This window comes from Atractosteus spatula, chromosome 6 (assembly GCF_055471065.1).
Source record: "Atractosteus spatula isolate fAtrSpa1 chromosome 6, fAtrSpa1.hap1, whole genome shotgun sequence".
NCBI classification, from domain to species: Eukaryota; Metazoa; Chordata; class Actinopteri; order Semionotiformes; family Lepisosteidae; genus Atractosteus; species Atractosteus spatula.
The window spans coordinates 42,252,246-42,280,043 of record NC_142711.1 but is presented as its reverse complement, the minus strand read 5'-3'; the positions used below and the strand labels follow the sequence as shown (position 1 = coordinate 42,280,043).

At 39.1% G+C, this 27,798-nt stretch overlaps 3 protein-coding genes and 1 non-coding gene across 5 annotated transcripts; 2 read left to right on the top strand and 2 right to left on the bottom strand.

The window, feature by feature from the left end:
- The first annotated feature begins 355 nt into the window (after positions 1 to 355).
- Positions 356 to 8,767, top strand: LOC148832905 (charged multivesicular body protein 5). The gene is made up of 8 exons (XM_088919708.1): positions 356 to 560; positions 2,840 to 2,944; positions 4,774 to 4,820; positions 5,696 to 5,789; positions 6,141 to 6,212; positions 6,864 to 6,972; positions 7,598 to 7,713; positions 8,316 to 8,767. The coding sequence occupies exons 1-8, from the start codon at positions 492 to 494 to the stop codon at positions 8,364 to 8,366; spliced, it is 663 nt and encodes a 220-aa protein (XP_088775834.1). The 5' UTR covers positions 356 to 491; the 3' UTR covers positions 8,367 to 8,767.
- On the bottom strand, positions 6,690 to 6,763 carry trnat-cgu (transfer RNA threonine (anticodon CGU)). Its single transcript has one exon. It is a non-coding gene; the product is annotated as a tRNA-Thr (tRNA).
- A 4,570-nt stretch (positions 8,768 to 13,337) lies between the features above and the next one.
- bag1 (BAG cochaperone 1) lies at positions 13,338 to 18,940 on the top strand. Its single transcript, XM_088919383.1, has 7 exons — positions 13,338 to 13,454; positions 13,976 to 14,101; positions 15,326 to 15,408; positions 16,109 to 16,222; positions 16,747 to 16,854; positions 17,943 to 18,005; positions 18,440 to 18,940. Exons 1-7 carry the CDS (start codon positions 13,418 to 13,420, stop codon positions 18,527 to 18,529), a joined length of 621 nt encoding a protein of 206 aa, XP_088775509.1. The 5' UTR covers positions 13,338 to 13,417; the 3' UTR covers positions 18,530 to 18,940.
- Positions 18,605 to 27,323, bottom strand: fastkd3 (FASTK mitochondrial RNA regulator 3). Of its 2 annotated transcripts, none has more exons than XM_088919381.1 (7): positions 27,247 to 27,323; positions 24,921 to 26,410; positions 23,653 to 23,738; positions 23,110 to 23,284; positions 21,552 to 21,621; positions 20,769 to 20,883; positions 18,605 to 20,435 (listed from the first exon to the last, which is right to left on the bottom strand). In XM_088919381.1, the coding sequence occupies exons 2-7, from the start codon at positions 26,371 to 26,373 to the stop codon at positions 20,337 to 20,339; spliced, it is 1,998 nt and encodes a 665-aa protein (XP_088775507.1). In that variant the 5' UTR covers positions 26,374 to 26,410; positions 27,247 to 27,323; the 3' UTR covers positions 18,605 to 20,336. The 2 variants fall into 2 exon arrangements, with proteins under 2 accessions (XP_088775507.1, XP_088775508.1); XM_088919382.1 differs by lacking the exon at positions 27,247 to 27,323 and adding an exon at positions 27,009 to 27,104.
- Positions 27,324 to 27,798: the final 475 nt, after the last annotated feature.

Sequence of the window (27,798 nt, the reverse complement as noted above, 5' to 3'; positions counted from 1 at the left end):
AGCACCGTAGCTGAACTTGTTGTTAAACCTCTGTACGTTTAGAAATAAACGAAATAAAATTATACTGGATCCTACATTTTTATATTTTATTTTTATTTGGTACACATTTACACAAATAAGCACGACGAAGAAAAGCAAATACAGTAGGCTTAACGTGTTCATGATCATGAATGGGGATATTCATTTTTCTCATTTTAATTTAATTTGTTTTAATATGCGATATAACTGAATTCCGCTTAGTGAACACACTGTACTGTGCAATGGGTTTTTATTGTAATAAAGTTTCATCATAGCTCGTGACTCTTGCACTCGCCAATGGCGTCCTTCAGGGTGACGTCACGTCGAGGGTGTTTCCGGGTGTTTTACTGTGTATTTCCTTGTTTCCTTGTTGTTCGGCCAGAGGCCTGTGGCGTTTGTTCTGGGTATTTTCCTCTTATTTTTTCATTTTTGTTTTGCTTCCAGTACACTTTCTGTGATCGATTTGAGTAAAGATGAACCGGCTCTTCGGTCGCTCTAAACCTAAAGGACCTCCACCGAATCTCACAGATTGCATTGGAAATGTAAGTAAATATACTGTACATCTGGGGGTTCATTAGCCAGTGTGTTTTGTTGGTACAGGTCTGGCCCCGGCTGATCGAGTCCGTTGTCCCATGACTGTGAAACACAGTCGCTTTTGTAATGTCCCATTGTTACGATTTACTGGTGTGATTCGAAAACCACCATAGCATTTGTTTGAAGTAAGAGGTCAAAAAACTGCGTCTGACAGAACATTAGGTTTTGTCTGTTGTTATTAGTTGTTCGTGTTTTGTATACCTGTGTCTCTGGGCGTTTTTTATCTTAAAGTGAATGTGGCAAATAGTTTACTACTTTTTTTTAATGTAGTGCAGCCGATTCACCTTAATTAATAATTGAATACGTGCAGGTAGGTAGCCGATAGTTGTCGTGGTAATAATAAAATGTCACCGTTTCGGGACAATGAGACGGCTGATCATCCTAATTCTAATAATAATGTGAGGTGATTAAAATTTTCCTGAAATCTTGAAATAATAAGTATGAATTCTGAATATTAGTTAAAATGACGTTTACTTGTGGCTGTATATTTGGAGTATTGGCACCTCATCCAGGAAAACAACGCTAAACAACACGTAAACTGAAGAGTTTATGTACATTAATGATTAATGCTGTAATTTCGAACGTTTTCTAAAGTCACCAGCCAACGTGTACCATTTCTAATGTCCACCTGACGTTTTACCTTATTACTCCATTGTGTTTTTTGTTGTGTATCTGCTTTTTTGTGGTCTGTGTTGTGAGACTCTTTGAGTAGACGCTGCGTACATTTACTTCCTTTTACGAACTGGGTTATTCGTTAGGTGTGTATCCACACGCCTGTATTTCAGGTTTTGTGATTCTTCTCACCCACAGAAGAAAAAACTAAAGCCAGCCCTTCATTGTTCTTGACATGTGTGTCATGTAATATATTTGATCTGAAGTTAAACCAAAATTTTAAAAAGGATAGGACTACTGTGTACATAACATATACAGGAGTCTGTGTGTTAATGATGTGCATTGTAGCCCTAAGCCAAGTGCATAAATTTACATTGATTCCTCCCCTCCCCCATTCTGCACACGGACAGATTGCATTTTTGATATACTAAACAGAATCAGGTTCATTTGCATGCATATTACTTTTTGTGTCCTCCCCTGAGTAAAATTCTATTGTATCCTCCATGTTCCCTGCCTGGGATGTGACTTTATTGACCATGAGTGGGATGTATAATGATGAGGGAAGAATTTGTCCCTCTCAGTGCAGGGTTGTGGTTTGGTCAAAAGATGAAATTGCTGTCCATCCTTTTGTCCCAGGCAAGTATTTTTAAAACCTCACTCCAAGTCAGAGCTTGAGTAGTTTCCTTCATTCTGTCCAAGTACTGTGCAGTAAGTGTGGAGCAGTGGTGCGGAGTCTGGACTTGCCAACAACTGGAACTGGTTCAGTTCTTGGAAGTGCCACTGCTTTTGTAGCCTTGAGCAAGGTATTTCTCTCATACTAGTTCAGTGAAATACCTAGTTGTGTAAATAGGTGCAAATAATGGTTGCTTTGCATGAATGATTTAGCCACATAATTTAGTATTTAGTAATTAAACAGGGTGAATTGATAAATTTATTGAGGACGGGGCATTGTGTCTAAATTTAGCCTGCAGATAAAACAAGGACCTAGGTGTGACAATGATTTAACAGTGATTTCATATCACTGATTTCATATCCTCACCTTATTGTCAGTGCTTTGTATTCTACTGTCCTGAGATCTTCATATGAGTCTCTGTGCCTCAATGGAAGTTGCCTATAGTGTCACATTGACAGCAGGCATAGAAGTGGACAACAGGTGCAAGTCTTTCAAAAGGAGCACAACATTGAAATAGTAAGAATATTTGACAAAGAATGCTTACCTTTGTAACTTTTTCTAAAATTACTAAAACCTCCCTCACAAGTATTTAAATAGCAACGAAAGACAACTCTGCATTGGATAGAGGGATTATTAATCTCCAGCCTGTTGAGTTGAATTTCAGCTCAGTGTCTTCTAAAACAAATGGTTAATTCATATAAATGTTGAAATAGCATCTCAGAGTGCTTTACAGTAGGTGTAAAAAGACAGTTTTAAGACAGAATCTCAAAGTGCTTTACAGTAGGTGTAAAAAGACAGTTTTAAGACAGAATAAGCATATAAGAAACGCAGGCGAAAAGAGATGCAGCAGAAGTATCCAAGATGTTTCAGTCTGTTTAGATAGGATTAGAGCTTTGAAAATCTAAAACCTTTTGGTTAATCCCTTGTTGTCCATGCTACTAGGTGGATTCAAGGGCAGAGTCTATAGATAAGAAGATAGCCAGGTTGGACGCTGAGCTTGTGAAGTACAAGGATCAGATGAAGAAGATGAGAGATGGCCCTTCAAAGGTAAGATGATGTATCAAGGTCTGTGTCTCTAAAGTTAATTTAATATGTAAACAGAAAAAAAATATTCACAGGTACACAATTAAAGTTACTTTTCCTGTTTTTTTATCTTTCACTTTGATCGTGTTACTTCTATAACAAGGAAAGGTTCACTGTTGTACAGAGTGACATGCATTAAACCAAATTTTTAATTATTTTAAATGATCAAAGCAAATGAGGGCCGTTGCTTTTTAACACAAAGTGATACATGTGTGTTTGACAAAAATAATTGACGTTTGTGAAGCAAATGATTGAATAAGCCTTTATTGTTGGTCTGTATATGACTAGGAACCAGTCTTTCATATGGTGTCTGTCCTGGCTCTGTTTGTCATAGTCAAGGGTGCAGAGCTACATTGGCAGCATTGAGGTTGTTACATGGTTTTGATTCCTCTTTCCAATCTTCTGTTAGAGCAAGTATAGGTAATACGACAGATGGTCTGGGCATTGCCACAGAGACAGAGAGGGTTATCGCTAATACATTGTTACCTCACTGATGGAAGAGGCTTTTTCAGCAACTGTGATTGTTCTGAGGTTGTTGAGGGAGGTCAAAGCATGTCAGTTTGTGTGTTGGCTCTTAGTCTTTGTGTAGCACTTTGGCTTTGTGCCATTTTGTCTGCAATTGATTGCAGATCATAAGGCAAAAATGGTGGCAGGGAACTGGACTTTGCACTTTTGTTGCATTTGGCGTCGTGAGTTGGTGGAAGTGCCAACATCAGTAGCCAGCTGGTCAGACAACAATAGAGCTGTGTTTGAATGTGTTGGAAATCACTGTAGTCAACTTGAGGACTCCAGTTATTCGGATTGTCCTATTTAGCTTGAGTTTTACATTCTTGACAGGAGTCCAGCACCCCAGGTAGTATGTGCTAGCCTGCTGATGAGTTTGACATTAGGCTTGACTTTTGACCATGTTCAAAAGTCTTCAGATGTTCCTTGAAGCTGGTGATCAAGGTTAAATCCAGGGTGTGATGGACACTAGTCACTCCTAAATCTTCAACCACGGAAAGGGACCTTCATCTGGGATCATGCTGTGCAGTTGTCCAAGTGATTTGTGGAAACTGTCGTCTTCAATGGGCTTGGCCTCAGTTTCCACCGGACTGGATGGTCTTTGAGTTCTATCAAGATCTTACCGCTGAGAAGCTGTCTGTGTTGGCAAGCTTTGTTGAAATCATTACCAGCAGCCTGATGGTACTGATATTGAACAAAGCACCTTCCAGATTGGAGCCCTGTGGAGCTCCTGATGTTAAGTTGGACAGTAAATTTTTAGTCGTCAAGTTTGCCATGAGGCAGGTGATGGCACGGCATTGTAATAGGCTGGAGACTTTTGGGATAAGATCTGCTCACTCACCTTGTTATAAGCCTTGGTGAGGCTGATGAAAACAGCAGCAGTTCTTTGTGTTTCATAGGAGTGGTGAGCGTTATTGCCAGGTATATGCAGGGATACCTGGTAGGAGACTGGGATTTCCAGGTTTCAAAGAGCAACTACTACAGTAGCCTTTTTCCAGCCTCATGGTATACACCCTGAATTGTGGGATAGTTCTAAAAAGAGACACAAGCCAGACTTTTCCTTCCTCGCTTAGATTTTTTAAAAAATCTGGGGAATTATGACCTGTGGTAAGTACCACATGACATAATCATGTGGTAAGTACCACAACATAATCACGTGTTAAATATGATAACACAGAGCATGTCTGTAGAGTGTCATTGGTAATATTTTACAAATATTATCTCTTTAATGTAGCCATTTTAAAAAAGCCTTAAGCCTAATAGGATGTTCCATTTGCACTGTTTTTCAGAACATGGTCAAGCAGAAGGCTATGAGAGTGCTAAAGCAGAAAAGAATGTGAGTTATCATTTTCTTCTGCACTTGGTCATGAAAATTACTCCTTTGTTTAGTAGGATCTGGTGAGATGTGTACACACTGAACAAGTAGAATTGAAAAATTTGTTATGCGGTTGTAAAATGTATGATAAAGGCATCGGTGTACTAATTGAGTGTAGTGTATATCTACGTTAAACCTATACAGGTATGCTCATGAACCAGTATAAAATGTTAATAACAACAAATACAAGATTAAAAAAGTGATAGTAATAAAGTTTGTCTCCCTTAGGTTCAACTTTAATTGTCATCCATGTAAATTAAAAAAAAACAATGTGAATGATAGTAGCAGGGTGAAACGTATTTAAAGGTATTTATCTTTTTGCAGCGATTTTGTATGTGGTTTTATGTTTAGTTTAATGAAATAATGTTTAAATATCTTTTGTAAAAAAGTCTATTGGTGAATAAACAAAATCAAAGGGCTTTATTTTTAACAACATTGAGAAATATTATCACAGTTTTCCTTTAGAATAATTTCATTGTATTCGAAAAGGCTCATTCAGTTTTATCAACACTTAAAACAAGATGACTAAACAAAAATGTTTTCAATGAACAGTGAAATAGTAAATAGTAAATGAATAGTAAATTTGACTATTTATATTTTGGACAAAAATGCAATATTAATACATTCCAAGAAACAATTCAGTTTGACAAAAATTATAAATGGATATAGTGCTGCTCTGTACCTCCTCATGCAAAAATGGATTTTAATATAATACTTTGAAAACAAAGAGGAGACGTTCAAGCAATGCTGTGAAAAAAAACTTCATGATTGCCTCATGCAGAAGTAAGCGGCTAAACAGTCATTTCTAACTTCAAAGCACGTGTTTCTGGTTTCAGGTATGAAGGCCAGAGAGACAACTTAATGCAGCAATCTTTTAACATGGAGCAGGCAAACTATACAATCCAGACTCTTAAGGACACAAAAACAACAGTAAGGATTCCCAGATTTTGTCTGTCTTCATTTCTTAATGTTTAGTGAGCATAGTTCACGTTTTGTATGAATGATATAATACTCATAAACAGAATAAAACAAGGCCACTATATCTCAGCTCATGTACTATTTTGAGTCTCTTGATTTTATTAACTGTTTCCACTACCTGTACTACTCCTATATCATTTTGTTCCATTTTAAGTTTTGTCTTTGACTGTTATGTAGTATTGTCATGTAATAATAAACAATAGATGATTACATTTTCAGCTATGTACCTGTCCTGTTTTAACAAAGAGTCCTACTGTATTCTGAGTTCTTTGAGATCCGCTACCTCGGCAATATGTCTTTTAGGTGGACGCCATGAAAATCGGAGCCAAGGAAATGAAAAGGGCCTACAAGCAAGTAAAGATTGATCAGATTGAGGTAACTGACCTTTTTTTTAATCCAAAATGTAAATTATTCAATTGTGGTCTCATTGTTTCAGACATTGTTCTGCTGCACTCCACTAGGATATGTATTATTATCACCAGTGCAGTCAATGTCAGCTGCTAAAGTTAGGTTGGGATGAACTGAGCTTTGCCACTGGCTCAAATATCCAAAAGGTGTCGCATATTCCTTCACTGCTAATCTTACCTAGAGATTTTTTTTTCATTTTAACTTAAGAGGTGCTTTCTCGTACTGGTGATGGTTGAGGGTCGTCTAGTCAACTCATGGCGACCCTATGGACAGTTCCACCGTCACTATCCATAGAGTTCTCATGGCAAGATACAGAAGTAGATTGCCAGGCCTTTCTTCTGCACAGATAGTACGAGTGGTGTTGCCATTGTCACAGATGTGGCCTTCCGCCGCCAACACCGCCCCATACTGCTGCTGCCCAGTATGGGTTATTAGAGAACCTTGCGCCCGACGTGGGACATGAACCCACTACCCTGAGATTACGAGTCTCATGCTCTACCAACTGAGCTAGTCAGGGCCGCTTTCTTATACTATACGTGTAGTATAAGAACACACATGGTTTTTCTGTATCTGAGAATGCAGCAGCTAATGACATGCTTTGTGGCATTGTTCTTCTAGGACTTGCAGGATCAGCTGGAGGATATGATGGAGGAGGCCAACGATGTTCAAGAGGCGCTGAGCCGCAGCTATGGAACGCCAGAGATTGACGAGGATGACCTGGAAGCAGGTAAGCGCCCGAGTGCTCCCAATTATATGAAAATCCGTGGATGAGAAACATCTGAAATTACCTTCCTGTGGTAAAAACAGAGTGATTTTAGGGACTCCATGTTAGAGCTTATTTTTAAGAAACTTCTTTTACTCTTGATGTTACATGAAGTCTGTTGCTTGTGTGAAGATGCCACCTTGAGCCACTCTACCACAGGCAAGAAGCTGACATTCGATATCTTCTGATCCAAGTGAACATGTCTTTAAAAATGTGAATTGTTTAAATATCAGAAAATGGCTTTGGCAGAAGTTGTAATGATGCATTTCTCATCAATGAATGAATGTGCATGCTTTGGAAGGGGATATGCCGTTATAATATTGTTTTCCAATACAGTGTAAAGACATCTATTACAGACTGTATTCTCTCCATCAAGACTACAGATATGACCTATTTGCTTTGAGTGTCCTTGCCAGAAAACGGAGGTTGAGATCCAACAAATAAAAGCAAATCCCAATGCCTTATCTAATTATGAACAAGACCTTGTCCATGTCCTGTTTCCATTATCAATGTGCTGTGTAAGTTCCATTGTGAGCTGTAGCACCAGAAGGGGCCTGCAGTCAGTGTGTGTGTTGTTCCTCCTCCTCAGAGTTGGACGCACTGGGTGATGAGCTGCTGTTAGATGAGGACACCTCCTACTTAGATGAAGCTTCGTCCGTTCCTTCCATTCCCGAAGGTGTGCCCAGTGACATCAAGACCAACAAGGTGAAGTTCATACTTTATCACAAGTACTATAATATGACATTGATTTTTTTATTCACCTTTGGGGGGGGGGGGGATTTTGAAGTTTGTTGATTTTAAATAATCAAACTCTGGGTTTTGTAAAACTTAACGCTTAATGTTTAAGCATATGCAACCTTTCATATTGGAACCTTTTGGAATAGGTCTTTAACAACAGTTAGATTGTCAGCTTTGACCTGCACCAGTCTGTCTGTCCTTTTAAAACTGTAAGACAGGTTACAGCTTTGCAAAAGCGTCCTGACAGCTCGAGGGTGCGTCACTTTAAGTTGTAAAATGAGATGGTGAGATTTCTTTTAGATTTTTTTCTATAAATCTGAAATATTTAGATTTTCAAGTGGGAAGCTGTGTCATCTTGTGTTGGCTGCAAACAAGCAAGGAAAAGTGAAAAGTGGGAAGTTGAAACATTTTGCTTCAAGCCTTCTTCAGGTGAAGACGCCTTTGACCCCTGAAATGGCCTAAACATTGTTTCACCTTTCTGTTTCTCAGCATATATATATATATTTTGGATGGTGCTGTTTTGCTCATGTGACATTGGATTCATGTGACATTGGATTTTGTATTTTCAGGATGGTGTGCTGGTGGATGAATTTGGCTTGCCGCAGATCCCTGCTACATAAGAAGCAAATAAAACCATTCAGGAATACACTTTCATATGTAAAATATCATTTATACATACAACTGACAATATAGCCTGAGTGTGCAACAAGATCACCATTTTCCAGAGGCATGTATGAATTGAAAGTTTTGACCATGTATTAGTCATCCCTTCATACTTTTAATTTGTACTCCAATACTTAAGTGTCGTCTTGAAAACTTCTTTTTTTTTTTACTTTCCTAAACCAATTTTTAATTTGGTTTATTGAATGAAGACGATAAGTCTTGCCCTAATAAGGAATTTGAAGCTCCTGATTTTTGTTTCTAAACATGTAAAGGGTTTCTGGTAGGCGGCTGCTTTTCATTCTGTAAAATAACACTGTGTAGCTCCTTTAAATAAAATTAATAAATTATACATTTTAAAGCATTGTTTTTGTCTTAAATTCATTCAAAATTCATAAATTGCTCAGCATTCTTAAAGACGCTGTAACTTAATAATAATTCCTTACACTTATTGTATAGCACTTTTCTGGACACTCCACTCAAAATGCAGTACAGGTAATGGGGACTCGACAGCAGCCGTATACAGTGCGGACAGTACACTCACCACACATCAGCTATCAGGGGGAGCATAACAGAGTGATGAAGCCAATTCAAAGATGGGGATTATTAGGAGGCTGTGATTAGTAAAGGGTAATGGGAAATTTGACCAGGACTCCAGGGTAACACCCCTACTCTTTTTAATGACCACTGAGAGGTCCAAAGGAAAATGCCTTTTTACAGTATTATGTGCCTGACTTTAAGACTCATAGACCCTACTGGCTCCACTAACATCTCTTCTAGCAGCAACCTTAGCTTTCCCCAGGGGTCTCTCATCCAGGTACTGACCTGGCTCACACCTGCTTATCTTCAGTGGGTTGCTAGTTGTGAGGTACAGGGCGATATGGCTGCTGGCTTGTGGAAACTAGTGAATTCTAGATCAGTTACTGTTTTAATGGTCCTGTTTTACTGTAACTGAAATTAATAACATTTAATTTTGGATTCAAACAATTTTCTTACATTCTGATGGGCTAGTATGTTTAAATAACCTTATTCCGAATATATTTAATTGCATAACTTAACGATTTAATTAGTTTTTAAAACTGGAATTGTCATTTAATTTTAGTCTTTCCACATCTGGAAACAGCGGCTGTACGAAGAGAAAGGAAATTAACGTTCATTAAAGCCATTTGCCCTTTACTCTCTACGAGCTTCATGGCTCTTTATCCCAGAGGCAGCATTGACTGGAGGGGTGATGCAGCTTGCGATCACTCAGGAGATCAAAGGGGCCACAGGACAAGCTGAGCATACCCCCCAATCAACCCGTCAACCTAACTGCATGGTGCTTGATTAATCATTCACCAGATATTGGGCATTACTGTGGACATTCCAGTCTCAAACCGACCAAGTCTAGACCAGGGGTGTCAAACTCAACTCTCAGAGAACCTACAATATGAGTAGTCCATTAAACATTTTTCTTGTGCATAGGGATTTTATTTAAGTTTTTTATGCTTAAGAACATTCACTTCATTCAATTTGATCTATTTATTTAAAAACTCAAATCCCAGTTAGAAAGATTTCAATTATGCTGTTAAATAGGTAGACCAACTGGTGCAAATAGAGTTCAGGTAGAACAGAAGACTAGGCTCTCGGGGAATAAACTTTTAGATCTATGGTCTAAATTACAGGACAGGACTTTGTTTGAGAGGAGTGTTTACAAATTGAGATAACTGAGCTCTTCTTTCTTCTTCCGTGATGGAAAAAGATACTTTGTGCAATTTGTTTTCGGATTTATGAGCTATCCGGATACTTTGTAGTCTGTGATAAATATTGTTGTGTCTTAACCTGGCTTCCAGTGTTAAAATTCAAAAGCATAGCTAAATTATGTCCTTCCATCTTCTAACCACTTTATCCAGCTTTATGCCAGGATAGACTCTGGCTCCCCTATGACTCTTTGTTGGATAAAGCAATTAGAAAATGCATGGATGGATATTGTGGACTAGACCAATTGCTCCAAATGAAAACTATCAATAAAAGTCCAGGTCTATTGTTAAATTTTCTTTGAACAGTTAGTGAAGCCCTTAATTCTCTTGTATTCATTTAGGTGAATTCTGTACTTCCCAATATTGACTGTGAACAATCAAACTTGATGAACCATGGTGCTCTGAAAAGGTCTGAGCTTAGTACTGACTTTGTTACTTGAATACATTCAATTAATGAATCCAGGAATGCAGTCTATAAAGTGCACCTACTGTAGTTTCATCAAGAATGTTCAATTTCCAGCTAACTGTATGCCTGATGTTGATCATTTTACTATCATTTAACATTTTACTACTTTACTAACTCATTTTACTATGAGATCTTACCAACAAAGCAGCCAATTACAACATATACCCTTTCACAATCCATATCTGAAACAAGTACTCTTGTCACAAACGGCCTTCAAGCAGAGCCACACCCTCATAAGGGAAAATACAAGAATGACAAAAAACGTGTCTGCATATGCGATGGACAAACTCATCTACAGCATTTCAAGGTGGTGTAGAAATATCAATGTTATAAACGTTAGTTGGATCAATGTGTCTAGTTCCTACAACGGTTCTTTTGAACACCAGGGGTATGACACACCTCTGCTGCCACTCTGATTTTCTTTCCATCTCAGAAAGACTTAAGTGAACTAATTAAGTGGCTAAAAAGTGAAATTAGATGTGTTTTTTTCCAAGTCAGGTGTTAACTGTTTTGTGCCTCTAAATCCAGAAGGAGTTATCAGACACTGGAGGTACCAACCAGCGTATATTGTTTAACGATCATTTATTTTCTCTTCTTTTTTCCCAGTTTCTTTTTGCCTTTTGATTGTTTCTTCTTGGGAGATTTAGATTTTCTGCTCTTTGGCCTCTTCTCAGATGGATTAGAAGGGGCTCTGGGCACAAACTCTACCCTCTGACCTTGACATTTCCCCTGCCAAAAAATAAAATAGTTTTATTTGATTGGTTTTTGTTATGCAATGGTTTTTGTTTTTATGATCATAGAGGTTCCTTTGAAAATAAAAGGAAAAGCAAATTACTGGTAATGGAAATACATTCTATCATCTCCTGTATGGTAGATAAATATTTATGTCCTCAAAAACGGTCATTATTATGATTGAAAAATACACATAGTTGAGAGCCTGTATGAAATCAGGAGTTACTCTGTCCAAATAATTAAACTTTATTTTGGTTAAGACCTTAGATTTAATCTGGCCCGTGATATAAAAATGAACTCAATACTCCTTCAATAGATTGTAGACCAGAGCCATAGAAAGTCTCAAATTCAATATGTGGGTTTAATGTACAGTACATGAGCAAAATTAGAATAAAACAACACTGGAATAAAAATGCAAATAACTATTTTAAACAGCAAATTTCACCGAAAAAGCAAACCAGTAGGAAAAAATCCTGTGCGGTGTTTTCTTTTTTTTTACCTGGAAACATTTTCTGCACTTGTCAGCTTCCTTCATCACCCCTGTAAAGTCCCCTTTAAGGCATTCTTTACAGTACCTTGTTCCACACCACTTGCACATGTAGGTCTGCGAAGCAATCAGATGAGATTAAATGTAGCTTTCTGGGGAGCTTGAGCAAAGAACATTCTCTAGGCATATTTGTCATGTTTAACAAAGACAACAGAGCCAATACAACAGCAGCTCGAGAAATTACTGACATATGGCACTGCACTCATCAAGAGACAGCACAACATGGGCCACGTGGGTCAGGCAAATTATTTAGTAATATTTTAACTTATATCCATCCATTTTCCTAACTACTTCTTCCAATTCAGGGTTGTAGGGGAGCCAGAATCTATCCTGGCAAGGAATGGACACAAAAAGAGCACTCACAGATACAAACACACACTCACACCATGGCCAGTTTTCCCAGAAGGCAATTAACCTACCTGTAAGTCTTTGGAATACAGGAAGAAACCAGAGCAGGAAACCCACACAAACATAGGGAGAACATATAAACACCCCACAGACAGCACCCAAGGTCTGGAATTGAACTCTGGGCTCCAGCACTCCTAGCTACCATTGCTAATCACTGCACCACCGCACTGCCCATTTTAATTCACACTTAGTCATAATTCATTTGAAATTGAAATAAAAATATTTGTAAAGCACCTGATTATTGTTAATGTAGAAAAGTTTTAAAAAAGAATATCTTACCGTATCTACAGTCGTGCACCCCCAGCGACACATCTTTGCAAATGTACAGGTAAGTAAATAGATTTCTAATGAGTTTGTTTGCTAATCTAATTGTGCATTCCTTGGCCCATGTAACTATCTGACATAACTCCTACAGTATTCTTAGTTTTCACTTTGTTTAACAAATCCAGAATTACGGCACAATCAGGTATAAAGCTGCTTTTCTTATCTTCTGGAAATCATTTGAATTAGCAGTTCTGATTATCTTTCAACATGTCAGCTTAAATTCTTTGCTACAAGACATTTCTTTATGGCCCAAGGTTTGAGCGTTGTTGCTGTTATTAGTTGCTACAGTAGTTGTTATGGTAGCAATGGCGCTGCCTGTGTGAAACCAGGAAGCTAACAGATGACAGCTATGACAAAGATGAGAAATAGTCAGCAAAATTGTTTTGTTTTTATAATTATTAGCAGGACGGTAATGGACATAGTTGTAGTATAATGTAAAGTTGTGCATAGCTGGGTGCAATGTTGATGTTCAGTCCTTTTCTCTTTCATTTTTCTCTGGTTTTGACAAATTCATGTTCAAAACATTTTGTATCATGAACACATTAATGGCAAAAAACAATAAAGTTATGCATTATTACGTTTAAACACAATTATAAAAAGGATCACCACTTCTATTTTCTAAAGGTCTTTCTTTCAAAACGTGTGTACCGTATGTTTCTCTCCGCTCTCCGTAATGCCCTTATAGTATAAATTATACTGTAGAAATAATTTGCCCCGCATAAAGATGGCTGTAGAGTTCCTGTGTGTTCAGGAAGTGCCGGTGTCGGTGTGTGTGTTTACCGATTTGCTGAAGACATGGCCGAAAATACTGTAACGGTGACTGTTACATATGGTAATATTTGATGTATCTATTTCGAATACGTTGTTTTTAAGAATGATTTTAAGCAGATAGTATATGTTAGTTTTAAGAGACTTAATGTTTTATGTTTTTCTTAATTTAGTAGTCTTAACAATTAGCTACCTGCCTTTAACTCCTGTGTGAATGTCAAGTATTTCATAAAAATGAAATAAATATGAATTTTGTTAACAAAGTAGGCATGCGATAAAAATATGACACTAATTCGTAACGAGTATTTATCTTCATTATGCAGGAAAAAAGGGGTAAGAAAACGCATTTTCCCCTTTTCTCCAGAATTGCTAGCCGTATCCTCCGAAAGAAGTCACGATCCGCGATTGTTTAGAGATATCATGCCGGGACTTTTACAAAGTTTCGTGGGACATGTTTTTTGTGTATAATAAATTGAAGATCTTCCGAGAAACATGTAAGGCATCTGAAACGTGAAAACTGTCTGAAATGGCATTTTTAGGAAGGTTATGGAGGTGATTTTCGGGCACATTCTGTTGTTTGCACAGGTACTGCCAAGCACAGCATCAATGTCGCCGGGCAGGAGAACCAGGAGCCACTGTTGAAGGATTTGGCTGAAGCGGTCGCTGGCGTCACGGGGGTGCCGGTCCCCTCCCAAAAACTTATTTTCAAAGGTGAAAGAGTGACGGATAACAAAGCCGTTCTTTAAAAACATTTGACGTAGATCTGTCATAAAAAATTGTAGTCATTCTCTTTCTCACAACACGAAAAAGCAGTTTCAGTTCTTCCACCTGTTCGTCCTTCATCCATTTTCTAACCGTATTATCCAGCAGGGTTGTTGGAGATCTTGAGCCTGTCTTGGCAAACAAGGGAAGAAGGCAGGATACACCCTGTATTGGAAGCCAGTCCATTGCAAGACACACACAGACACAAACACATACTGAGAGGAAACCCCACACAAATACAAGGAGAACATACAAACTCCACACACATAGCACCCCAGGTCTGGAATTGAAGGCAGGGCCTCTGCACTAAGAGGCAGCAATGCTAACTACTGCGTCACCATGCCACCGTATGGTCTTTTCTCTATGTGCAATTCAAATACAATTAGCAAAATTAAAGTGACTGTCATTTGGCCCATCTTGCTTATTTGTTTGCTGATCCAAAAGCTTAGTTTGTTTGTTTCTTGAAGGATGCCAGGAAGCCTTCTTTAACAGCATGGCTGGCAGAATGTTCCGGATACCTAGCCCTAAATACACACTCTCCACATTTCTGTTATTGTCATTGGGTCACTGGTCACTGTGAACTCTGATGTGCGTTAATACATGCCAGTACTTCTGTGTCTTTGTTCATTATTGATGAGATTCAGTTTCTTTAATCTGTCTGCAATTCGTTTAGGAACAGGAACCAAATGTTTCCCTTTAAGCTTTTGAAGCAGCTATGCCCATTTGGTAACAGGGGAACCAGAATTGTACAGAGTATTCCAGGTGGGATTTTGGGTTTTCCATACATGAAATTCTAAACATGATTTTAAGATAGCATCATCTAAATATATCCCTTACCTTAGTCAAATACTACTTGAAGCCAACATGTTGTTAATTTAGTTTTGTCAATATTAATTATAACAGATGAATCAGAGCTGACACTTTTAACAGTTGTTTCAGTTCCTAACAATGAACTCAGTGTCCAGATTTGGGTCCATCTATCAAGTAAATCCCGTACCAAGTGTATTGGCAGCTGGGCATGAGTGACCCACCCGTTTCTCGGGGCTAAATATAGACACTGAGGAGTTAGAGGAGTTTTAAAAATTAGCGGCCACATCATGTAGCCTCTTATGTGTGAGTGATAGTATCTGTTTACTTGTTTTCACAATGTGGGTCTCATTGCCCTCTTTTCAGGGAAGTCTCTAAGGGAGATGGATCAGCCCCTGTCAGGATTTGGGATAAAGCAGGGGTGTAAACTCATGTTGATAGGAAAAAGGGTAAGAATACTTCTCTTATCTGGCATCAGGTAGTTTCTTCCATATCAGATCTTGATTCCTTGATTGAACATGGGTTAAGTCAACACGTCAGCTGTTTTTAAGATCTTGATCTTGAAATGTGCCATATAAACCCTGCAGAAATCGAGCCCTAGAAACCTTGAGCTTTAGATGATGGTACAGTGATTCCTAAGAAACTGCAGTATTTCATTGTTTACTGTTTATAGATTTATTTGGCTAATGCTTTTATCCAAAGCAACTTAAATTTGTACTCATACAGTTGTTATCTTTACAAATTAAGTACCTTACTCAAGGGTATAGGTGTCTTACTAAGGATTTGAACTGACAGCCTTCCAATTACAAATCCTGAACACTAACTACTGCTGCCCCTACCATAACTCTTTTTTGTAACATCAAGGGCAGGTGTTTTACTTTAATAAAAACTGTATATCTGCATAGATAATGTTTTTTTCCTATGACAAAGCTAGGTAAGAAGTGTGTTTTTCTTTTCAGACATGGATGAAATGGCATTTTGATTTTCTTTTTTCTTTTAATAGCTAATTTCAAATTTCATTTTGGTTCCAGCAGACCAAGTCAATATAGCCATGATGAAATGCATAATTCCAATCAAATTATGAAGAAAGTTGGTGTCAGTTGTTTTCTTGAATACAAGTTGTAGCAAACTGTGATTTCCTCTTTCCAGAATAGCCCGGAGGAGGAGTTAGAATTGAAGAAACTGAAAGATATTGAGAAGTCGGTTGAACAGACTTCTAAGAAGCTTGAAAAAGTGGATAGTGAGCTGACAGGCTTGAAGAACGTGAGTAGTATTCTGAGTTTGACTGTGGGGGTCTGTACAAACTTGTGATCAATCATATTGTTGTTCCATTTTCTGGCAGAAAGTTTAAAACATAAGACTGGTGTTTCCCATGGAATTACACCATATTTGTTGAAAGTAAGCACCCCTACATGAAGGTAGGAACTTGCCTGCTATTCTGTAGTATTTAACATAACCCTGAACTGCCAGTTAGGCTTATTACGTGATACAACACAAGAACCTCAAACTACACAGTTGAAAACAGTAAAGAATACAGCAGATATGGGAAAGGTACCCAACTGCATTGTGTCCTGGTCATCAGGTCTCAGTTAATTAAAATCATTGGAGTCGGCTACACTTTGATATCAGACTTTTAAGTGTCAGCAGTGGTAATAAACCTTTTGTGTATTCAGGATAATCAAGAGGAAGTTTAAAGTAAATTATATGTGTTAATTATAAAGGTTGTGTTTACTGTTTTTACAGTATTTTACTTTCTTACTGTCCTTATGTTTTATTTTTCTATGCAGGGCTTCTTGGCAAAGGACCTACAGGCTGAAGCTTTGAACAAGCTTGATCAGAGAGTGAAAGGGGCAGCTGAGCAGTTCATGAAATTTCTGGAACAAATGGATGCCATGGTACTCTAAGAATGTGAATATGAAGCCTAACTGTATTGTTGTCCATCCAGCACATTGTATTTCAAGATCTCAGTTTAACCCACACCCAGAGCGTGCAAAGGTGTTCCCAGTAATACAAGAAACTAATATTAACTCCACAACTAGTGTGTTTGTAGGAATGAAGACTGAAAAGAGGGTGAGGTAAAAAAGATATGAATTCAGTTTTAATTAACTGTAAAAGAGAGAGGCGCTACAAGTACTGTATGTGTTTAAAAAGCAAATTGACAACTAAATGGCAGCTTTCTCTGCTTTTATCCTGTTTCCTAGTTTTTTATGGAGGTGTTGTGCTGTTTTCAACAGCTTCTGCCTTGTGTGATTACTGTAAGTGGCAGCTGCTGTCCGTCACAACTGTCTGCCGTTTCTGTGAAGATAAAGCGAGAATCTTGTGCCCACAGCTCTCTTTTCTATAAACCCTTCTTTGAACTCAACTGAAAACAAAGTGTTTGAGCTCAACCACAAACCACTTTTCAGTTCCCATGAAAACAGACCCACTGCACACTCCCTCCACAAGTCCTTCTTATAGAGACAGCATAAATAATGACAAGACACTGTGAGATTTTTAAATGAAAATGGTAGAGATTGTTTTAGTAGTGTTAAATTTGTTTTTCAAATTTAGCCTGTACACATTGTCTGATGCTTTATTAGTTATATTAATGAAGCAGACCTACAGTATCCGTATGTTTGCTACCCTGATAACTAAATTGCTGCAAGTTTTGTTTATTCTTTACAAGGAACTTTGTGAATATTTTGTAAAAATAGAGCAATTGAGGATACAGTTTTCAACTGAATTACAATTGTAGAATATTCTGTCTGGATGATATGTAGAAACCGTTGATTACATTTTACAAAAGCACTTATTCAGTTTGGAAGTCCTTTCTGTGAAGTCGTAGCTGACCATAAGTGATAGTAAAGCATTTCAGTGTGGTGCACTACAGACTAAGCATTAAACCTTTACGTGTAGCTTTTTAAGTCTTTTTTGCGTAGTTTCTGGTTTTGAGATGAATGAAAGCAAACATTGAAGAAAGCGGTTTATTTTATTTTATTTTCAGACCTTTCCAGAGAATTTTAATGACTGCAGAATGAAGAGGAAAGGACTGATTAAAACTGTGCAGGTGAGGTCTTCAGTACTGTTGTTGGTTAATGTGTTAACTGTATGAACAGGAATAAAATGCTGTGATGATCTGAGCTGCAGTTTTTTCTTTTTTTTAACAAGAACATATTTAATCCTTGCTTGTTGATAAGAGATTTTTTGTCAGAAACTTTATCTCAGTCCCCCAAAGTGTTCTGCCTTGTACCCTGTGGCTACCAGAGTTGGCTTCTTCAAATAAACATTTACTTACACATTGGAGATTGAGCTCAACAACATATGACAGTTTCTTGTCATATTACTGCATTTAATTGGTAATGTAGGATGAGGCTAAACTTTTAATATGTATAACTTGAAGACATTTCAGACAGAAGTCTTTTTTTGTCCAGTTATTTTCAGCTTCTTTGCCCAAGATTTTGAATGTCTCACGTTCATTCTGCCATTTCCCCCCCAACACAGGCATGCCTGGCTCAGTGCGACAAGATAGAAGCTGGAATTTCAGATCACCTGGCAAAGATACAGTCAAAGAACTTGGCACTGGCTGAATAGCATGTCTAGAAAGCCAGCTCATAGTAGTTCCTAGTTCGTTGCTCTGTGAGCAATATAAACCACAAGAGAGTGCTCCTTGTTTGGAGTAGGTTATTTATCTGCAGTAAGCAAAACATTAAGCATTTTTTTCATTTCTGGAAAACTATTACTGTAGTTCTTCAAAGACTAGATCAGGGGCAGGTAAACAATATGTGTCAGTCTGTTGTTGTATAAACATTTCCTTACTGTCAGTAAATCTCAAATTGATCAAGGTGATTATCAGTCATGTAACTGTACTCCCTTAAACCAGCACTTGTGTCTTTGAAGTTTTGTTTTTATGGATGCCACAAACAAATCTGCTTATGTTGTGAAGCCCTGTACTTGTTCTTGTATTTCTGGTTGGTGTTTTAATTAAAGTAATTTCTGAGGTGTTTCCATTTGTGTGCTCATTTCTGAGTATAAAATGGGGTCAGTGTGACTGACAGAATTTGCTTTAAGTCTGGACTCCACCATTCAGTGAATCTGGGAAAAATATTGTCTCTGTAATAGCCCATCAGTTTGCAGTGTATGGACTACAGCTAGGGCTGAAAAGCTGCCTTTTGCTGAGTGAAGAATATTAAAAAGTAAACTAGCACAAAAAATCACAGATTATTCTGTCCAAATAGTATTTAGAAACATCTGATTACATTTTCCATGGGTTGGTAGATAGGCATGTAAAAGCCCACTACACATTTTTAATATTAATTAAATTGTGATGTAAAGGAGCTGCATCACTGAATCACTGCAGTGATTCCCTGTTCTTCACCGAAGGGGTGCTGGATTGTGGATGTACAGTCAATATACGGTTTAAATTCTGGAAAAAAGTTGCATAAACCTAAGCTTCTTTAATGGTAATAACAAAAATAACCAAATTATTTTTGGGTTAGCATAAATTACAATTCTGAGAGTGAATGAAGTATTCATGTCTTGTAATGAGTTTCTCAGCAAAATTTTATTACGACCAGGCCCTTCTCTGTCATCTTGCCAAAACAGCTAAGGAGGAAGTATGAATGCTGCTACAAGAAAATGGCAAGAAGAATAGAATAAACACCCTTAAACACTACTGTGCGTCACCTGATAACACTATTGACACACCTGCACAGATCACCTCTATTCAATAGTAGGCTCTTGAGTCCTGCTCTGTCTATGATGTCTGCAGCAGTGAGGTGGAATCTGATTCGAATTCAAGAAGAGAGACTGAGGCCACTTGCTTTTCACATAAAAAGAAATTTAGGGGAAGAAAAATGATTTACTTTTTAAATCTGTTTCCATTACTCCACTGTGGTATTATACAATAGTATAGAAAAGTAATTTTACAATGAGTCATTGTATAATTAATTGTATAATATTAAAACCCCATTAGTAATACATGTACTGTTCTTCCTTAAAATAAACAACTGCTTATGCCAACTGATGCATAAGTGTATAATAAATATATGAAAAATATTCTTTGACTTGTAGCAATGATATTGTATACTTCCATAAAACAGCAATACAAACAACATCATACATATTTGTGAAAAAGTTATTCTATTTTGGTGTTTAATAACACTAGAAATTAATTCATATAAAGGCATGTGACTTTAATTGTTGACTACAAAAATATTTTCTTTAATGTAAATAGTGAAAACTACCGTGTGGCTAGACACCCCATGAATCTGTACTGTAGTAGCAGTTAATGAAGTCTCAACACTTATTGTCAGTTTATTCAAACCCCTCACACTGATACACGTGTGGAAAACATGTCTTCTGAACCCATGTCCATACTCTCCCTTCCCTTGTCATAACATCACCAGCTGAGTCTGTAGCTATGAGGAAAGATTTTCTTGTGTAGATAGTCAACTGTCTCCGCACGGTTCTGCAGCTTCTCAAACTCAAAGAACGGTATCTAGGATGGAGAAAGGGCATTTCATTTTAGAAATCAAAACTTGCTGGAATTAAATCAGTTACTGTTCTAGCACAGGCAAGTCAGCTCAAGGGGGTTATCCCAACATCTACAACAGACATACATGCAGGCTATTACAACAACTGATTGACCTTTCTACATTCACCGTGTTTAAACGAAAAGAGACAAAACGTTTTTGAAAGGTTAAGTCACTGATAGCTGATGAAAAGGAGATTAAAAAGACTCCAGAGCGCAGTGTCGTCCCTTCATTTAGAAATCCATGCACATACGGGGGGGGGGCAGAGCCATCTGTGAGGAAAGACTGAACAAAAATACCTGCACAACTTCGTAACCCAGCAGTTTCAAATGGCGTGTCTTTATGGCTTCTTTACCCAGCAGGTGATGAGTATTAGCACAGAACCTCTTTTGCCCATCAATGCACACTGCTATCCTGTAGTTTAAAACCAAAACAAAAGAAAACGTTACTAATAATAATGATGTTTTGAAGAAGTTAAAAAAGTTTGATTTTCTGCCATTATTAAATATTTCTATTTTCATTATTCGGGACAATGTATGCCAAGTGATTACAATGAGTGTAGGATCACTGAGTAACAGAAGACTACTGAACACAGTTTTATAAGAAACACAGCTGGAATTAAATTGTTTACTGTTCTAGCCCAGGCAAGTCAAGGCAAGAGGGTTTCCAAACAGCTACAATACAATACAACACACAGACATGCAGATTATTACAACAGCCGACTGACTTTTCTACATTCATCATGTTTAAAAAAATGAGGAGATTAAAAGGCTCCAAACTCTATGATTAATACATGGAGTTATATTGGGATTGTTTGACTCAATCATTTGCAATACAGCATCACTGTATGTTAATCACTTAAAGCTCACAATACTGGATATTCCTACGAAATTAGAGTTACAACACAATAAAAATGTTTACAACTTTAACCTGCCTTACATAAAACAGAAAGTTCTGTCAGCTTCTAAATTACCAAAGGAGCAGTAAAACAAAAAAGGACGCACGAGTCTGAAAATAAGAATGTGCACTCAAATCCTAAACATTCGTCCTGTTTATTCTGTAACTGCAGCTAGCAGACTTGCCTCTTACAGACATCTTCATGGTGGCTGGCTGGCAGCACATATCCTTCCCCGTCCAGTTTGAGTTCCACATCTGTCAAGACGCAAATATTCAAAATTTCAAATAACACCAATTTCAATCAATTTTTGTTGGGTACATCTGCAATGGATAAAGAACTACACAAGCTCGGTGGTTGTCCTGATGTAGCCAGGGACAATACAACTGATAATTTTCACCCTTGTATCTGACAGGATTATCCAGTGTATGATTATATGTATTCTTCCTGATACTTCCACTTGTTAAACACTTTTTATCATTGAGCTTTTCTGTCGCAGCTTCTTTTCTCTGTGCTACAATAATATACAGACTTCTCACCAGGTTGACATTGTAAATGCTAATTTGTTCTCAACTGAACTATCTGGTTAAATAATGGATTACTGTAAGAAGGATTAATATTACTGTGACCTCTGTTCTAGTTTATCCTCTTATATATTATGGAGTAGGTTCAAACATTTCAGAAGCAAGGAACAAAAAGTTGCTTCAGTTCCCTTCATTAAGCTTTCTTTTTACAATGTAGGGAAATTCAATGCACACAGAATTTATTTTACCACTGAGGCGTTCAACATATGAAGCAGTAGTAACTGCTTAAACCACAATTTGACCTGATTTCACTTCTTCCTCACCATTAAAATAAAATAACCAGGGGGGGCCCAGGCTGTGCTGGGGCTCTGCATTAAATTCCTAGGCAGATATCAGCGCGGAATTTGTATGTTCTCCCTGTGACTTTCCTTCAGGTGCTCTGCTTCCCACCCACGGTCCAAAGGCATACTGGTATGTTAACTGGCTTCTAAAATAACCTGGCCTTGCTGTGAGTGTGTGTGTGTTTGTGTCTCTGAGAGCCCTGCAGCAGACTGGCATCTCATCTCAGGTGTATCCTGCCTCATCCTAATTTCTTGCCGGGATAGACTCGAGCTCCCCTGCAGCCCTGAACTGGAAGAAGCGGTTAGAAAATGGACGAATGTGAGTTCAAATATTACAAAAGTCATTAGGAATAACACCACCCAAGAATTACATGTATGGAAAAGGATTATGGGGTATGGATTTCGGTCAAATTTTGGCTTAACCCATTTGGTTGAGGGCTGACTTCACAAGGTGGTCCCCTGCAGAGTGAGGCGTGATCAAGGGGTGGCTGCAGGGGTGAAGATGGGGTGCAGGAAGGATGAAAAAAAAAGACGTATGTGAGGCAGAGAAGGGACTAATATAAAGTATTCTTAATGGTTTCAGGTAAGGAATTGACGACCCCCGCGAGTGTGAATTACTGACAGCTGCGTCTGATTGAGCTTTGGCTGTTGTCAACCCTCCCCAACATTCATTATAAACTCCATTCGTTTGTCTTATTGGCTTATGAAAAAATTAGCCTTGATATGACTGTATGCGTTTGTGTCTGTGTGTGCTCCGCGATGGCAATGGCAGTGTCCAGCCTTGTGCCCACTGCTTGCTGAGTCCCCATGACCATGTACTGGATACCAGTTATAGAAAATGCCAACTAATTCTTATATATAACTTCTGGAGCACTCATACCTAAAGTATAGCAGTAGGGCGTCAGCACATTCGAAGCAAAGTAGTCACGGGCCCCGAGGAGGTCAAGGAGTCCCATTTTGACCCGATTGTAGAGGTGCCTGTCCACTGGCGTCTCAAGGGAGCGGCCAGGGGTGAGGAACGATTTCACATGGTACTTGGGAAGGAGGTTAGGACCCTGCAAAAAAGAGTTAAGAGACTCTGTTTTCAACCTTGCGATTTGTTAACCACCACTGAGGGCACGAGGCACAGAGAAGTCAGACACTAGTTACTCCCTGTCCTTTGAATATTCTTTCACTTCTATCATTCCAGTTGGTGCCAGAATGGAGGATGATTCTCTACAGGAAGGATACCACAGTTACCCATTACTCGATAAATGATTGTGTAGTAAAGACAACCACAAAAGGTTAAAGGGTCCATCAGGCCCTATAGATATGAAATGTGAAAATAAAAAAGACCAATATATCTACCTATTCAAGTACAGGAAGCTTTATTATAACCAGTGAAAGAAAAAACACACTTGGAAGCTGCATTCTGCAGATGTACCTCATAAAAGGGGCACTCCAGTTTCACTGTCATATAGAGCTGGGTCAACTGTGCAAGCAGTACCCTGTCCAAGCCAGTGCCCTGCTCTGAAAGAAGATCAAAGAGCAAAGATTAAATAATGAAACTAAAATCATTTTAACAAACATGGATGAGGCTAAAAGTTCATGATACTGCGTATCATATGCTGTACACAGATCATATACACTTACTTGCTCACTCATCACACAAAAATCCACGCACCTCACACCATAAACAATAAAGAAGTGAAGTAGAAAAGGCTGGTGTGACTTTCATTCTGTGTGTACTGGAATTAATGAACTGAAGAGTTTCTAATGAAAATGTTGATCAGTCACTCTGATCACTGCACACAGTAGCATTTGACTACTGAGACTGATGTTGATTTCAAAAACACAATCCCATCTAGTGCTACAGTTTACACACTTGAAACTGAAGCTATAAAATGCAAGCAATAGCACACATTGTTATGTGCCGCTTTAAGATGAGAACATACACTTAAATTACATGTAAATAACGAAGTCTCAAAATGAAAGGAAAATATCCAATCCACAGACTTCTTCTTAAGCTTAATTTTAAATAGTTCAGGTGGGTAGCTGTGTCAGCATGAGTAGGCTGCAAAGGAACAAGTAATGGGTTTATTCCATGTTGAAAAGAGAAGAAAGAAAACAAAATTTCAGCAGTGGAGCCTTCTTCGGGTGACACCCTGTAACTCACAACTGGCAACCCACTGAAGCTCGGCAGGTGTGAGCCTGGTCAGTACCTGGATGGGAGACCTCCTGGGAAAAGCTAAGACAGTTGCTGGAAGAGGTGTTAGAGTGGCCAGTAGGTGGTGCTCACCCTGCAGTGTGTGTGGGCGCCATCCTTCAGATGAGACGTAAAACCGAGGTCCTAACTAAAAATTAAATCACAGGGTGCTTCTCAAAAAGAGTAGGCATGTTACCCTGACGTCCTGGCCAAATTTCCTATTGGCCTTTACCAATCATGACCTCCTAATTATCCCTATATGATAATCTATGAATTGGCTTCATCACTCTGTTCTTCTCCCCACTGATAGCTGATGTGTGGTGAGTGTACTGGCGCACTATGGCTGCCGTCACATCATCCAGATGGATGCTGCACATTGGTGGTGGTGGAGGGGAGTCCCCATTACCTGTGAAGCACTTTCAGTAGAGTGTCCAGAAAAGCGCTATGTAAGTGTAAGTAATTATAATTATTACCAAATGCATCGGAGCCCACAGAGAAGACCTTACCTTCCAGCTGCTGAAGGAAATAGGGGTTGAAAACCTTGGCCACGAAATTCACAGGGAACCTTTCAATTAGGGTGCAGGAGTGGAGCAGGTTGAGTAGTGTGCGGGGCTGGAACTGAGAAAACTGTGTGTGCAGGATCCCCTCCACCTTGTGGAAGAGCTCCCCGGTGTTGGGGGGCAGGTACCCCAGCTTCCCAAAGGGCATGATCTGTCGAGCAATCTGGCTAGTGTTGTAGGAGTCTGCCCTGTACACGAAGCTCTCTGCCACCGTGTCAAATATAGCTTTGGAGAGGATCCGCCGGCGTCCGCAGTACTGCATGACCTTGGCGACGGCCTCAGGGTGCATGGTGTAAGCGCTCCTGGGCACGTGTCGCTCCAGTGCTTCCACAAAGTACTGGTCGCTGTGGCCAAAGTGCATGAGGGCTCCCAGCACTTCCACCAGCTCACTGTCTGTGAAACGGTGGACGTGCTTCACCGAGTGCTTGCACAGGCTTATGACCAAAGGAACGGCCCGGGTTTGGCTCAGGACAACTAAGGCATTCAGTATCTGGCTGATAGAGGCTGGTTTCAGCGAGGAGGCTCTGGAAAGGGTGTAGCTGTTCATGGAGTTCAAGAGGTGCTGGTATTGGCCTCCCTCCCCGATTCCAGTCTGCAAAAGGCCGTAGACCTGCGTCAACTCCTCCAAGCTCCATTCCTTTACCTCGTGTCCTTGTATCTGCTCCATGACTTGCTTTAGCATTACAGAGCTAGATCCCTCCAATGCTAAAAGTGCCTCAGCCAAAATGCAGAGGTGTCTGATGGGCATCGGTCCCCTGTCCAGCCGGCGTTGGCTCTCGGAGACCAGACGCACCATCAGGGAGCTCCAAGGGTCAATGTACAGTCGCGTGCAGGCGTGAAGGGCAGACAACAGCCCGGCATCGGTCAGCCTCTGGGAATCGTGCTCAAACTGGAAGCAAAGTGCCTTGAAGACATCGTGGTCCAGAACAGTTGGGTCCTTCAGCCCACACTTGTCATGTTCCAGAGCAGCGATCGTCTGCAGAGCCGAGGCAGCCATCGTGTCAGACATGCTTTTCAATGAAAGAAGGAGTCTGAACACCTGCCTGGTGGACGAGCAGTGTCTGAGGTGATCTGCAAACGTCCGCTCATCCATGGATGTGGATTGCTGGTCGGTGGGCCTAAACCCATCTGAGGCATCTCCATGCAGACAAACAGAGCCCCCAGCAAAGTACACTTGATCCCTGATGGTCGACAGAGCGGCTTTTTGATGATCACACAGAAATCGCCTGCATCCTTGCCCTGTCGTGCAACAGCTGGAAGGTCTCCGGAGGCACACTGGGCACGGCAGCTGCCTGTAGGAGCCGACGCATCGTGAAAGACATGCTGCACTGTGAAGGAAGCGAAAGTGCTGTACCGCTCGAGTCGCCCTCAGACACCCCTGCAGAAACCTGAAAGCCATTGCATGCTGGAGGGCTCATCAGCAGGTACTGGACCTCCTGTGGGGACATGAAAGATTAAACATTGGTAAAATATATCATCTAAAACTGTTGCAATACATATCTAAATTACTGGTAAAATAAATGTATCCTTGTTTGACACAGATACAATTATGATTCATGTACTGACACAGTCTAACACATTCCGACCTGTTACGTGAGCTTATTTACACTGGTGTCACCGCGAGTTAGCATTTTCACCTGTATCTTCTCAGGACGTTTTATAATACAGAGTTCACAAAACCCGCACCCTGAACACTCATGTGCTACCTCTATCAAATCATCTTTGTTTAATTAAATACTGGTTTCAATGATTTAAATACTTCTTACACTTAATTATCCCCTATTGATAAAATCATTGCAGTACTCAAATACTACATTCCTATACTGGACATGAATTCAAGTATAGGAACAGACGTACATAAAGTAGTAAAACACTATAGTACAACAGTAGATATCACACGTTCTGTTCACAGATTCATTATGTTAAATCTAGAAAAACCGCTATTCGTCTTCACTTTTACACCAAAAGATCGAAAGGACATTTCGATTACTACACTTTAGAAAAACCTTCTAAATTTAAATTCTAATTATGTACCCCACAGTCAGCATCCTCATATCCTTTTAAATAAATGTATCCAAATGTATAAATGTGTCCTTTTTCTAATCACTATGTAAAAGCAACACACATCTTTGCCCTTGTGCATCTAGGCGGAAGTGAATGTTAGACATATTGCAGCGTTATGATCTAAATGGTTGCTCTTTGCCAGTACATTAAACGGTTTATTGAAAAAATAAGACTTGTAAAAATGCAAAAATAAGCAGAAAATGTTTACCTTTCAGATATTCACCACACTTCAGAAAATATGGTTGAAAAGCAGCGGCATGGTTGTGTAATGTTGTTACAACTTCCGAGTTCGGCGACTCAAGCCGGTATTTTTGTACCGTAAAATCCAGTAGAATGGCGCAATAACTTTTTGGGTGAACTTGTGCGCATACAAAATAGTATTGTAGATCCATTATGAGAAATCCATTTATCTGTATGGAAAGAAAACTTTAACAGAGACGGGGAGTAAAGCAAATCCCAGCCCCACCAAGGTATGCCAGACCAATGCAGACCCACAAAGTATAAATAGTTCACGACAACCCAGCATACCTTTGGAAAGTGTAAGAAACCTACTTTTCTTCTCTCACCAAAACATTATTATCATTATTCTCCAAATAATAATAATAATAATAATAATAAAATAATAAACTTTATTTGATATAACACCTTTAAATTTGGCTTCTCAAAGCGCTTTACAGTATGACAACAAGGAGACAGTAGATGGGGGTACTGAATACAGTAGGAGCAGAGGGGTAAAGAACAGAACCAGTTAAGTAAAGGC

Excerpts from the sequence above, each read along its gene's own strand:
- LOC148832905 (XM_088919708.1), top strand. The coding sequence starts at position 492 with ATGAACCGGCTCTTCGGTCGCTCTAAACCTAAAGGACCTCCACCGAAT. Across the intron at positions 2,945-4,773 it reads TGAGAGATGGCCCTTCAAAG|AACATGGTCAAGCAGAAGGC; the intron begins GTAAGATGATGT and ends ACTGTTTTTCAG. Across the intron at positions 6,973-7,597 it reads CGAGGATGACCTGGAAGCAG|AGTTGGACGCACTGGGTGAT; the intron begins GTAAGCGCCCGA and ends CCTCCTCCTCAG.
- bag1 (XM_088919383.1), top strand. The coding sequence starts at position 13,418 with ATGGCCGAAAATACTGTAACGGTGACTGTTACATATG. Across the intron at positions 13,455-13,975 it reads AACGGTGACTGTTACATATG|GTACTGCCAAGCACAGCATC; the intron begins GTAATATTTGAT and ends TTGTTTGCACAG. Across the intron at positions 16,223-16,746 it reads AGCTGACAGGCTTGAAGAAC|GGCTTCTTGGCAAAGGACCT; the intron begins GTGAGTAGTATT and ends TTTTCTATGCAG.
- fastkd3 (XM_088919381.1), bottom strand. The coding sequence starts at position 26,373 with ATGGCTTTCAGGTTTCTGCAGGGGTGTCTGAGGGCGACTCGAGCGGTA. Across the intron at positions 23,739-24,920 it reads TTTCCTTCAGCAGCTGGAAG|AGCAGGGCACTGGCTTGGAC; the intron begins GTAAGGTCTTCT and ends ATCTTCTTTCAG. Across the intron at positions 23,285-23,652 it reads TGGAGTGCCCCTTTTATGAG|GGTCCTAACCTCCTTCCCAA; the intron begins GTACATCTGCAG and ends TCTTTTTTGCAG.